Here is a 14192-nt window from a genome sequence, read left to right as displayed (position 1 = left end):
CTCTCTCAAAAACAAAACAAAATAAACAAACAAAAACACCAAAACCCCCACAGTTTCACACATTTGAAAAAAATTTTTTTTAAAGTTTTTTATTTATTTTTGAGAGAGAGAGCAAGCGGGTTGAGGGGGGAGAGAGATAGAGGGGAGAGAGAGAATCCCAAGCAGCCTCCACGCTGTCAGTACAGAGCCCTGATGTGGGTCTCGAACACACGAACCATGACCTGAGCCGAAATCAAGAGCCAGACACTTAACCAACTGAGCCATCCAGGTGCTCCTGAAAATTCTCATTTTAAAAGTGATTTACCTTATTATAGGATATCAAATAGACTAAGGAAGAGAGTAGTCACCTATGATTTTGTTAGCTAGAGATGGCCATTGTTAGCATTCTGGTGTGTAATAATTTCTTTTTGCTTTTTTCTATTTAATGTATTTTTACAGAATTTGGATTGCAGTGATATGTTATAAACTATTTCCCTATTTACTTAGTTAATAGTGTATTATGAATATTTTCCTATGTCTTTATTATTTTATAACATTTATTTATTTTTGAGAGAGAGAGATAGAGCACAAGCAGGGGAGGAGCAGAGAGAGAGGAAGACCACAGTATCCAAAGCAGACTCCAGGCTCCGAGCTGTCAGCACAGAGCCTGATGTGGGGCTCGAACTCACAGACCATGAGATTGTGACCTGAGCCAAAGTTGGCCACTCAACTGAGCCACCCAGGCACCCCTGTTTTTATTATTTTATAACATTTTAAAATAAATTTTATTTAATACTGCACAATAAAATAGTACACATTTTTTGTGTACTGGCAGTATATGCATTAACTACTGCTACAATTAGGATACAGAACAGTTTCAATACCCGTGCCATCTCCTTTACAGCTTACCCTGCTCCCTTCCCCTCCAATCTTTGGCAATCACGTTTTCCATACTTTTAGTTTTGTCTTTTCTAGAATGTCCTAGAAATGGAATCCTACGGTACACATTTTTTATTTGAAGCATTTACAGTTTTTTTTATTTTTTAAAGAGAGAGTGCAATTGGGGGGGGCAGCAGGAGAGAGAATCCCAGTGAGGCTCCAGGTGTACCTGTGTAACGTTTTGATACTGACTTTTTGCACTTAGAGTTGTTTTAGGTGTCAGTAGTTCATTTCTTTCTTTTTAAAATTTTTTTAATGTTTGTTTGTTTTTGAGAGAGAGAGAGTGAGAGCCGGGGAGGGGCAGAGAGAGTCAGACTGAATCTGCAGATCTGAAGCAGGCTCCAGGCTCTGAGCTGTCAGTGCAGAACCTGATGCGGGGCTTGAACCCGTGAACCATGAGATCATGACCTAGGCCTAAGTTGGACACTTAAATGACTGAGCCACCTACATGCCCCGTATAGTTCATTTCTTTTTTTTTTTTTTTTTAATTTTTTTTTTTTTTCAACGTTTATTTATTTTTGGGACAGAGAGAGACAGAGCATGAACGGGGGAGGGGCAGAGAGAGAGGGAAACACAGAATCGGAAACAGGCTCCAGGCTCTGAGCCATCAGCCCAGAGCCCGACGCGGGGCTCGAACTCACGGACCGCGAGATCGTGACCTGGCTGAAGTCGGACGCTTAACCGACTGCGCCACCCAGGCGCCCCTAGTTCATTTCTTTTTATAACTGAACAGTATTTCATTGTATAAATGTGTCACCATTTGTTTAGTCAATCACTCATTGAAGGGTACTTGGATGTTTTCAGCTTTTGGTGATTAATGATAGAGCTATTATAAACATTTGAGTACAGGTTTTTACGTGAATGTAAGATTTTATGTCTGTAGGGTAAATACATAGAAGTGGGATTCCGGGGCCATTTGGTAAGTGTATGTTTAATCTTATAAGAAATAGTCAAACCAGTGTGGCTGTGCCATTATGCATTTCCATTAAAAATGAGTTCCACTATTCTGAATCTTATAAGCACTTGGTTTTGTCTGTATATTGTTAAAAAGTCAATACTACCCAAAGTGATTTACAGATTCATTGCAATTTCTATCAAAATCTCCAAGATATCAAAATCTCCAGAAATAGAAAAACCCATCTTAAAATTCATGTGAAATCTCAAGGGACTCCCAGATAGCTAAAGCATTCTTGAAAAAGAACAAAGTTGAGGACTCACTGATTTCAGAATTTACTACAGTGTTACAGTAGTCGAAACAATGTGGTACTGGCATAGACAGACATAAGGACTGGTGGAATAGAGAGCCCAGAAGTAAGCCCTCACATATGTGGTAACTGATTTTCAACAAGAAGGCCAGCACCATTCAGTGGGGGAAAGGACAATCTCTTCAGGAAATTGTGCTGAGAAAACTTGGATATCCACATGCAAAAGAATGAAGTCGGACCCTTAAAAGTAACAGTGACAACTGTAAAGCTCTTAGAACAATGCAAAGAGGGAAGCTTCATGAATCTAGATTTGGCAGTGATTTTGGGGATATAACATCAAAGGCACAGGCAACCAAAGAAAAAATAGACGTTAGACTTCGTGAAAATGAAAATTTTTTGTGCATGAAGGACCCTATCAAGAAAAATTTTTGTGCATAAAGGGCCCTATCAAACCGCAGAATATGAGAAAGTATTTGCAAGTCACATATCCAGGTATATATAGAGAATTAATATCTAGAATATAGAAAACTTTGACATCTCAACAACAAAAAACAACCTGATTAAAGAGTGAGCAAAATGCTTGAAGATATTTCTCTAGGGAAGAAATACAGTGGGCCAACAAGCACACACAGATATTCAACATCACTAATGTTTGGGAAATATAAATTAAAACTATGAGGCAATAGCACTTCCCACCCATTAAAATGGCTGTTATAAAAAATAATAATGTGTTGGTGAGAATGTGGAGAATTGGAACCCTTGTATTGTACGCTCTTGGTGGGAATATAAAATAGTGCAGCTGTTAGGAAAAACAGTATGGTGGTTCCTCAAACAATTGAAAATAAAATTATGATATCACAATTTCACATCCAAAAGAATTGAAAGGGTCTTGAAGAAATATTTGTACATCATGTTCATAGCAGCATTATTCCCAGTAGTCAAAAAGCAGAAGCTACCCAAGTGTCCATTGATGGATGTATGAATAAACAAAGTATGGTGTGTATATACAATGGAATATTAGCCTTAGAAAGGAAGGAAATTTTGACATATACTGCAACATGGATGAACTGAAGACATTATGCTTATTGAAATAAGCCAGTCACAAAAGGACAGATACCATGTGACTCCACTTATATGTGGTACTTAGAGCAGTCAATTTCATAGAAACAGAAAGTAGAATAGTGATTGATTGCTGAGCACTGGGAGTATGGAAGTGGGAAGGAGGAGTTAGTGTCTAATGGTTATGGAGCTTAAGTTTTGCAAGATGAGAAGAGCTCTGTGGGTGGATGGTGATGATGGTTGCACAACAGTGTGAATGTACTTAATGCCACTCAACTGTATACGTAAAAATGGTTAAAATGATGGGGCGCCTGGGTGGCTCAGTCGGTTAAGCATCTGACTTCAGCTTAGGTCATGATCTCACGGTTTGTGAGTTCAAGCCCTGCATCAGGCTCTGTGCTGAGCGCTCAGAGCTGAAGCCTGTTCAGATTCTGGGTCTCCCTCTCTCTGCCTCTCCCCTGCTCTCACTATGTCTGTCTGTCTCTCTCTCTCAAAAATAAACACAAGTACATAAGTAAACATAAATAAACAAAAAGTTAAAATGCTAGATTTTATGTTAATTTACCACAATTAAAAATAATTAAAAAAATCAAATGGCCATGTTTCTGTGGGTCTGTCTTTGGATTCTCTCCTGTTCCATAGATTCTATCCATTAGCCACCACCACACTTTCTTGTGATACTGTATTTTGTTTGCTTGTTTATTTTGAGAGAGAGAGAGTGAAATCAAGAGTCGGATGCTTAACTGACTTAGCCACCCAGGTGCCCCTATTTTATGATTTTAAAGCTGTCATAAACTGTTACTGTTTTCTATAAATTTCAGCTTCTGATTGATCATTGCTAGTATATGGAAATACAATTGATTGGTTTTTGTGTATTGATTTTGTTTACTGTAACCTTGCTAAACTCATTAGCTCTAGGAGTTTTTTTTATTTTTTATTTTATTTTTTAATTTAATTTTATTTCTTTAACGTTTTTATTTTTGAGAGACAGAGACACAGTGTGAGTAGGGGAGGGACAGAGAGAGGGGGAGACGCAGAATCTGAAGCAGGCTCCAGGCTCTAGGCTGTCAGCGCAGAGCCCAACACAGGGCTCAAACCCACCAACCGTGAGATCATGACCTGAACTGAAGTTGGACGCTTAACTGACTGTAGCTCTAGAAGTTTCAAATTAATTAATTAATTAATTAGTTAATTTTTTAATATGATTTATTGTCAGATTGGCTCACACACAGTGTGTAAAGTGTCCTCTTGGTTTTTGGGTAGATTCCCGTGGTTTATCACTTACATACGATACCCAGTGCTCATCTCAACAAGTGCCCTTATGAGTGCCTATCACCCATTTTCCCCTCTTCCCCACCTCCCCCCATTTATTTATTTTAGAGAGACAGAGAACATGAAAGTGAGGGAGAGGGACAGAGGGAGAGAGAGAGTCCTAAGCAGGCTCCATGCTCAGTGCAGAGCCTGACTTGGGGTTCGATCTCAGGACTGAGAGATCACGACCTGAGCCAAAATCAAGAGTCGGACTCCTAACTGAATCACCCAAGCACCCCTAGGAGTTTTGCTTTTGTTTTTTGATTTCCTGGATAGGTTAATCATGTTGTCTGTGAGTAGGGACAGTGTCATTCGTTCCTTTTTAATCTCTGTGGCTTTTTTTATTAATTTTTTTTTAACGTTTATTTATTTTTGAGACAGAGAGAGACAGATCATGAACGGAGGAGGGTCAGAGAGAGAGGGGGACACAGAATCTGAAACAGGCTCCAGGCTCTTAGCTGTCAGCACAGAGCCTGACGTGGGGCTCGAACTCACGGACCGCAAGATCATGACCTGAGCCGAAGTCGGACGCCCAACCGACTGAGCCACACAGGCGCCCCTGTGGGGCTTTTAAATCTAAGCATTTCTTATTGCAGTGGCTAGATCTTGCAATATGATACTGAGTAGGAGTGGTGTGAGTTTGCATCCTTGCCATGCTCCTGATCTTAGGGGGAGAGTATTCAGTGTTTTACCATTAAGTATGTTGATAGTGGTAGGATTTTTGTAGCTGTCCTTCATCAGGTTGAGCAAATTCCCTTTCATTTCTAATTTCCTGAGGTTTTGTTTTTTTTTTTTAAATCATGAAAGGATGTTGTATTTTGCCAAATGCACCTACTGACTTGATGCAGTTTTTCTTCTTTAAGCTATTAATATGGTAGCTTAAATTGGTTGGTTTTGAATATTGAGGCAGTTTTGTATTCCTTGGATAGCTCTACTTGGTCCTGGCATGTTATTATATTTTTATATTTGTCAAATTCCATTTGCTTTTCTTTTGTGGATGATTTTTGCATTGATATACATGACGGATAATGGTAATGTAGTTTTCGTGCTTTTTCTAGATTTGGCATCAGGTTAATGCTGGTCTCGTAAAATGAATTTGGAAGTATTCCTTCTTTTTCTTAGAGGAGGATTGTGTAGAATTGGTATTACTTCTTACATGTTTAATAAAATTCTGCAGTGAAGTCAGGTAGGCCTGGAGATTTGTCTGGAAGATTTGTAACTATGAATTCAATTTCCTTAATTTAGATTATTTCATTTGAGATGTTTTGATAGTTGGTGGTTTCAAGGAATTGGTATATTTCATCTGTACTTTCAAATTTATATGTGTAGCTCTGTCTTTATTATTCCCCAGTTACCTTTTTAAATTTGTAGTATCAAGTTTATTTATTTTGACAGTCTGACTTCAGATTTATTTGACAACCTAAGTTGTGAAATTTATGTGCATAGTGTTCATAGTATTCTCTTATTATTTTTTAATGGTTGCAAGATCTATAGTGTATTAGTTCTCTTTCATTCTTGATATTATTGGTAATTTGTGTCTTTTTTTTTCTTTGCCAACTTTGCCTAGAGATTTACCAATTTTATCGATCTTTTCAAAGAATACTTTGCGTTGATTTTCTCTATTTTTGTATTTTCACTTTTATTGATTTCTGCTCCTATCATTACTATTTTTTTGTTGTTGTTTATTTTGTGCTTATCTTTTCTTTTTCTAGTTTTTTTTTTTTTTTTTTTTTTTTAATTTTTTTTGGAGGGAGGAAGAGGGAGAGACTCACTCTCTCTGACTGAGCCAGCCAGGTACCCCTGGTCATTTGATACTTTTAATTATTTTGTTTTAACTTATGTGTTGTTTTTTGTTTGTTTGTTTTGTTTTTACTGTAATTATTTATATATATTTTGTAGTTACTTGAAGTATTACAATATATATGCTTTTTACAATCTATTTAGAATCAGTACTTTACCACTTTAAGCAGAATGTAGCAACCTTTTTACCATATTGTGCTCTCCCTCTTTTAGTTTTTATTAAAAAAGTTTTTTTTTAACGTTTATTTATTTTTGAGAGAGAGCATGAGCAGGGGAGGGGCAGAGAGAATCTGAAGCAGGCTCCAGATTTTGAGCTGTCACTGCAGAGCCTGATGTGGGGCTTGAACTCACAAACTGAGAGATCATGACCTGAGCTGAAGTCAGACGCTTAACTGACTGAGCCGCCCAGGCGCCCCTGTGTATGTTTGACATATACATATATGTGTGTGTGTATATGTGTGTGTGTGTGTATATTTAATTTTTTACTATTTATATTATTTAATGTAATTATTAAATAATTAAATATATGTGTGTGTATATACTTAATGTTTATTTTTGAGAGCAAGAAAGACAGCATGAGTTGGGGAGGGGCAGAGAGAGAGGGAGACACAGAATCCGAAGTAGGCTCCAGGCTCTGAGCTGTCAGCATGGAGCCCGATATGGGGCTCGAACCCACGAACTGTGAGATCATGACCTGAGCTGAAGTTGGACACTCAACTGACTGAGCCACCTAGGTGTGCTCCAACTGTCAAAAATATTTTAGGGACGCCTGGGTGGCTCAGTTGGTTAGCGTCTGACTTCAGCTCAGGTCATGATCTCATGGTTTGTGGGTTTGAGCCCTGTATCATGCTCTGTGCTGACAGCTCGGAGCCTGGATCCTGCATCGGATTCTGTGTCTTCTGTCTCTGCTCCTCCCCTGCTTGCACTCTTTGTGTGTGTCTCTCAAAAATAAATAAACGTTAAAAATATTTAAAAAATATTTTAAAGAACTGAGACAAAAAACCACTGGTTATATTTACCCAGATACTTACCATTTCTTTTTTTCTCTTAAGTGTATTTTGAGAGAGAGAGAGAGAGAGACCTGGCGTGAGTGGAGGAGGGGCATAGAGAGAGGGAGAGATAGTATCTCTGTGCTATGAGCACAGAGCCTAACATGGGGCTTGATCTCATGAATTGTGAGATCATGACCTGAGCCAAAATCGTGAGTCAGATGCTTCACTGACTGAGCCACCTTGGTGTCCTGATAGTTACCATTTCTGTTGGTATTCCCTCATTTCTGATACTCTTAAGTTTTCTTCTGAAATGATTTTTCTTTTATTTGATTAACTTCTTTTACAGTTCTTTTTGAGTAGCTTTGCTGGCAAAGTTTCTCTTCAGTATTCCTTCATTGAAGAATGCATTTCACCTTTTTTTTTTTTTTTTTAACTTTTATTCTTGGTGGATATTTTTGTTGATATGGAATTTCTTTTTCCCTAGTACTTAAAAAATGGTCCACTTCCTAATGAACCCTGTGGTTTTTAATGGTAAATATATTACTTCCATGCAAATAATGTGTCCTTTTTCTCTGGTTGCTTTCAAGATTTTTCTTTGTTAGTTTTCAGCAGTTTATTGTGTTTGACTGTGAATTTTTTTTTTTTTTTCCAACGTTTATTTATTTTTGGGACAGAGAGAGACAGAGCATGAACGGGGGAGGGGCAGAGAGAGGGAGACACAGAATCGGAAACAGGCTCCAGGCTCTGAGCCATCAGCCCAGAGCCTGATGCGGGGCTCGAACTCACGGACCGCGAGATCGTGACCTGGCTGAAGTCGGACGCTTAACCGACTGCGCCACCCAGGCGCCCCTCGACTGTGAATTTTAACTTGTTTTTTTGTGAAGTTTCCCCTGCCCAAAAAGAATATCTGCACTAATGCAAGGCATTGGAGTCAATTTTAGAGGTCTGCAAACCCTTATAGCTCTTGGGCTGTCTCCTAATTTTGTAAATAAAGCGTTACTGGAACACATCTACACCCATTTATTTACATGTTGGCTATGGCTGCTTTTGCACTAAGGGGCAGAGGTGAGTAATTGTGAGAGAGACCCTGTGTCTTGTGAACCCTAAAATATTTACTAATCTGACCCTTTTCACAAGAAGTTTACTGATCTCTGGTGTAGATGGAGGAATTTGAGTTTTTCCTGTATTAAAATTTCCTACCTGAATTTTTTTTTAACTTAGGCTTAAAAGTCATTTTACAAGTAGCTTCTATACAGAATTCTAAAAAGATGCAGTATGTGGTATGGGGTATGTGTCAGTGTTTTTTCCTTCTTTTTAAAAACCAGAAATGGGGTTGCCTATGTGGCTCAGTCACTTGAGCATCCAACTTTTGATTTTGGCCCAGGTCATGATCCCACCATTCTGAGATTGAGCCCAGTGTTGGGCTCCGTGTTGAGTGTGTACCTTGCTTAAGATTCTCTCTCTCTCCCTCTGCCCCTCTTCCCTGCTGTTTCTCTCTCAAATAAAAAATAAATAAAAACCAACAATGACTTTCTAGCCAGTTTTTTTGAAAACATAACAACCATTAGTTAAGCAATTTGAGTAATTTATTTGAGTAATTTATTTTCACATATTTTAAACTCATAGGGTAAATGAAATAAATGGTTTATGCCAAAATGGGATTTAAGGTTTTTTTTTTTAATGTTTATTTTTTTATTTTGAGAGAGAGAGAGAGAGAGAGAGAGAGACAGAGGATCCCAAGTGGGTTCTGCGCTTAGCAGCAGAGAGCCCGATATGGGGCTCGAACTCATGAACCGTGGGATCATGACTTGAGCTGATGTTAGATGCTTAACCCACTGAGCCACCCAGGTGCCCTGGGATTTTTTTAAAGGTAGTCTTGGGAGATACAATTTACAAATAGTTGTAAGTTTATCAGTGTTATTGGTAACATTAAAATATATTGAGTGTTGAATAGTAGTGCTGGTAAAATCATTAACTGGAGCAACATGAATAAAAGTATAACTCAAGACATGATACTCGACAGGACTTTGAAAACATATTTTCTCACTGAATGACACAGTCAAGCTCAGGTATAGGTTTCTTGGTTTCTTGGTCTCTTATGGACCTTCCTGTGCTTAAAATTGTTATAACCAAAAATAAATGTTGAATTTACCTTGTTGTGAAACCTGTCCTCATTTTTGTTGTTGTTGTACAAATGCTCAGTTTTGGGTCAGACTTAAATTTACATGGATTTCATTTTTAACTGAAACTAGAGAATTTCTGTCCTTTGTCTTGTTGCTTGCTCAATAAAAGACTTGTTCAAACATGTAAGAAGTTGAAAAGTTCCACAAAGTATTCTTTTGTCCATTGCAAGATATTTTTCTTTCACAGAAATCTAGGACTTTAAAAAAAAAAAGATTTTGGGGCGCCTGGGTGGCGCAGTCGGTTAAGCGTCCGACTTCAGCCAGGTCACGATCTCGCGGTCCGGGAGTTCGAGCCCCGCGTCGGGCTCTGGGCTGATGGCTCAGAGCCTGGAGCCTGTTTCCGATTCTGTGTCTCCCTCTCTCTCTGCCCCTCCCCCGTTCGTGCTCTGTCTCTCTCTGTCCCAAAAATAAATAAACGTTAAAAAAAAAAAAAAAGATTTTATTTTTGGGGGGGCACCTGGGTGACTCAGTCGGTTAAGTGTCCGACTTTGGCTCAGGTCATGATCTCACCGTTCGTGAGTTTGAGCCCCGTTTCGCACTCTGTGCTGACAGCTCAGAGCCTGGAGCCTGTTTCAGATTCTGTGTCTCCCTCTCTCTCTGCCCCTTTCCTCCCCTGCTCTCTCTATCTCCTTCAAAAATAAATAAACATTAGAAATTTAAAAAAGTAAATAAAAGATTTTATTTTTAAAAATTTTTAAATGTTTATTTTTGAGAGAACACAAGTCAAGGAGGGGCAGAGAGAGGGGGACAGGAGATCTGAAGCAGGCTCCATGCTGATGGCAGCCAGCTTGATGTGGGACTTGAGCTCACAACCCCAAGATCAAGAGTTGCATGCTCTACTGACTGACCACCAGTGCACCCCATCTAAGACTTTTCTAGGGGGAGATCAGTAAATCTCATCTTGAGCATGCTGTCAGACTACATTAACAAAGCTCTTCCTCTCAAAAGTAAAGTCTTCAGGTTGAGTAAAAGATTGAGAGAAAGGGTCTTTAGTGGGTTCAGTAATCTTCCCTCAAAATTCATGTCTACATGAATCCTTAGACTGTGATTGTATTTGGATATAGGACCTTTACAGATGTAATTAAGATGAGGTCTATAAGCTAGGAGATCCTTCAATGGAGTATGGCTGATAATACCCTCTACTTTCTTCCCTCTGTGCAGTAGAGCCTTCACTGCTTACGTATGGCTTTCCCTAGCTAAGGTCAGAAACTGGCGATGAACTCATCTGAATGAACATAGTCCTGTTCCATGCTGCTATACTGGCCTGAAGAAATTGTCAGCAAGACTGCTTAGTAACTGTGCATGACTGAGTGCTAGTATTGGATAATACAAGAAGTTCAAAAAACAGTGCTGACTTTTTTTTAGCCAAGATCTGGTGAGGAATCTCCATTGACATTCTATTGTATTCTCTAGGGTTGTGTGGAAGCCCATTTGGAAACTCTGGTATAGAGTCTTACTCACATTTTATACCTCTCTGGAGAAATTTTAACAAAATTATAATTTTTATGAATTGTCACTTAAGTGCACATCTCTAAAACAGTAAAGCAGAATTTGCAGTTTGTTTTACAAAATTTTATAGTTCTGTGTGGGGGCAGGGCACATATGGGAAATATAAGTACCTTCCTTTGCTAGAAACCTAAAATTGCTTTAAAAAAAAGAATAGTTTTAAAAAATATGGTTAGGATGCCTGGGTGGCTCAGTTGGTTAAGCATTGACTTCGGCTCAGGTCATGATCTCGTGGTTTGTGGGTTCGAGCCCTGCGTCGGGCTTTGTGCTGACAGCTCAGAGCCTGGAACCTGTTTCAGATTCTGTGTCTCCCTCTCTCTTTCTGCATCTCCCCTGCTCACACACTCTCTCTCTCTCTCTCAAAAATAAATAAACATTATTTATTTATTTATAAAAATATTATTGTTAATGAGTTTTGGAGATTTGAAATGCTCTTTGCAAGTTCTTACCCAATTTTACTCTGAGTTTCTATAATTTGTGTTTCTTTCCATTTTACCTAGATACCAGAATCGCTAGGTACATATTCCTATTTTATTGTATTACAGAGATTATTATCCTGTATGCTAACATGTATTTCAAACCTCTGTTTCTGAGACTGAACTATAGAAATTTTTGTCTTGTTTTATGTAGGTAATGAGTTAGTTCCTAATCAGTTTTGTAATACCTCCAAGCTGTCTGTTAGAGTCCAAAAGAGCTGTAACAATCTGGGATTAAGAATGTCAACCCAATATTCATTGATCATGACATGCTTTATAGTTGTTCTGGAGATTGAGGACTAGGACCCTGATTTATTTCCATTTTTCTGCTTTTGTATCATTAGGCAGTAGCAGTGCTAGTTTCTGGGATGTTCTGTAGAGTTGTGGTGGGAGTTTAGGATGAGATACACTGGCAGGATTACTTGCCCACAGGGAAATATCTTCTGTTGGAATAAAAATTTCACAATTGATCATTCTTCAAAGTCTTTTTTACAGAAACTCTATTTGTAGCAGAAACACTTAATATTAATCTAATAAGTCTATGAATTTAAGTGTAGAAACTGATGTTATCTTCAAAAAAATTTATTTAGTATTATATTCAAAGCTTCATGCCCATCTGTCCTGGCTTTTGTAAGTCTTCTTGAAATTCCACTCTAGGGGCGCCTGGGTGGCTCAGTCGGTTAAGCGGCCGACTTCAGCTCAGGTCACGATCTCGCGGTCCGTGAGTTCGAGCCCCGCGTCGGGCTCTGGGCTGATGGCTCACAGCCTGGTGTCTGCTTCCGATTCTGTGTCTCCCTCTCTCTCTGCCCCTCCCCCGTTCATGCTCTGTCTCTCTCTGTCTCAAAAATAAATAAAAAAAAGTTAAAAAAAATTAAAAAAAAAAAAGAAATTCCACTGTAACTTATTCTGAGAAGTTTTATGGTTCGTTTATTTACTGACTTTCTCCATTAAAATACCCTTCTGATACTGATTCAGCAGAAACTTCAGAAAACATTGATCTTCAATGGTAGTTGATGGTGTTTTCTCGGTGAGGATTGAACTAGAGGCTTTACTAGTTCTGTTAACCTGGGTTATAGTTTTCCATAATTTTATCTCATCTATAAAAGACCTCAAAAACTTTTGTGGTAATTACCTAGAAACTGTCCATGCTGACTTTATGCTTATTGAGTTTTGCACAAAATGACAAATATTGAATTTTTAAAAATTTTGTTCTGAACACTTTATGAAATAGTATAGTACAAAGAACTTCCCTGTACATTTCACCCTGTTCTACCAATTTTAATTTTAAATACTTCACCACATTTGCTTGTCATTTCCGCACATATATACATACTTTTGCTCTGTTGAGAATACGTTGTGTATATCATGCCCCTTTACCCTTTACTATTTCTAGGTTTATTTGCTTTTTTTTTTTAAGTTTTATTTACTTAATTAATCTCTGTACCCAGCGTGGGGCTTGAACTCATGACCCTGAGATCATGAGTCTCCTGCTCTTCCAACTGAGCCAGCCAGGAGCCCCTGTTTATTTCTAAGAACAATTATATTCTCCATAGTTGTCAAGTTCTGATAATTTCATATTGATACTTGTATCTAAGCTATAGTACATATTGCAAGTTTATCAGTTGTTCTAATAATGTCCTTTAGAGCAATCTTTTTCCATTCCAGGATTAAATACTGTATTTAGCTTCCATTTAAACATGTATTTTTAATGGACTATTGGCCTTTAAACCTAAGTGTTGAATTTTTGTTTTTTTGACAGCTAAACCAGGTGGACAGGTGAAATGTCAGTATATATCTGCGGTGGATAAAGTTATATTTGTGGATGATTATGCAGTAGGGTGTAGGAAGGACCTTAATGGAATCTTGTTGTTAGACACTGCTCTGCAAACTCCAGTTTCAAAGCAGGATGATGTGGTTCAGCTTGAATTACCTGTTACAGAGGTAAGTTGAAATAAGTATCAGTGTACTTTTCTACTTAATATAATTTCAGACCTGTTACTTGTTAAATGGAATTAGGTTGTCCTTTGACAACATTATATATGTACCCCTTCTTGTACATATAGAATAAAGAATTGACTTCTAGATCACAAGTTTGTTTAATTCCTCTGTGTAATTAATTGACATTTATTGAAGTGGTATTTAAGTGTAAACCGTACAGGTTAAATTGTGATAGAGATCCCAAAATACAGTGACTTAAGCAATACTTTTTTTTTTTTTTTTTTTTCAGTAACAGTGCAGGGCTAAGGGTAGGGGTAACTTTACTTCCCTCAACAGTTAGCTTCCATCTCCTGAGTCCAAGACAGCTGTTCCCAGTCTCATTAGTATTTCCCAGTCATAGCGAAAGGAAGGGCAAAAGGCCAGGGGAGCACTCAGGGAAGGGATGTGACCCCTCCCTCCTTCTCTCCCTTTGTTTCTACTTTTTCTCCCCTCCTTCCCTTCCATTTTCCCTCTCTCCTTCATTCCTTCTTGATCTCTTTCATAACCTCTCTCATATACATCCTTTTCATGCTCATCTCCTTGGCCAGAATTTAGTCACATGGTCACATCAAGCTGAGAAGACTGAGAAAGAAGAGGTAGTTCTTTATTTTTTTAAAAATATAAAAGAAAGGAGTTATCTTTGCTATGTATCATGTCTCTTAACAATCCCAGTTTAAAATTTTAGCTCTATGTATTTTTCTGTAGTGTTACATATTCATTACTTAATTTGTAAGTCCACCTTAATTTAAATTTTGTGTGTGCATT

At 38.1% G+C, this 14192-nt stretch overlaps 1 protein-coding gene across 6 annotated transcripts in view; it reads left to right on the top strand.

Annotated features, from left to right (window-relative positions):
* BIRC6 (baculoviral IAP repeat containing 6) overlaps positions 1-14192 on the top strand; it is a 225438-nt gene that overhangs the window by 13859 nt on the left and 197387 nt on the right. For all 6 annotated transcript variants that reach the window (XR_006960345.1, XM_047069619.1, XM_047069617.1 and 3 more), the window contains exon 2: positions 13210-13391. Coding sequence is in view for 5 of the 6 variants with exons in the window: in XM_047069619.1 (XP_046925575.1) it covers positions 13210-13391 (182 nt within the window). In the remaining variant the exon portion in view is untranslated. The remainder of the gene's footprint in view (positions 1-13209; positions 13392-14192) is intronic.

The sequence above is a fragment of the Lynx rufus genome, unplaced genomic scaffold (assembly GCF_022079265.1).
Source record: "Lynx rufus isolate CCGP_SWC_20201006 ecotype Redwood Valley unplaced genomic scaffold, mLynRuf1.p SCAF_8, whole genome shotgun sequence".
Classification (NCBI taxonomy): domain Eukaryota; kingdom Metazoa; phylum Chordata; class Mammalia; order Carnivora; family Felidae; genus Lynx; species Lynx rufus.
Note: the sequence above shows the minus strand (reverse complement) of the source record. Positions and strands in the feature narration are given on the sequence as shown.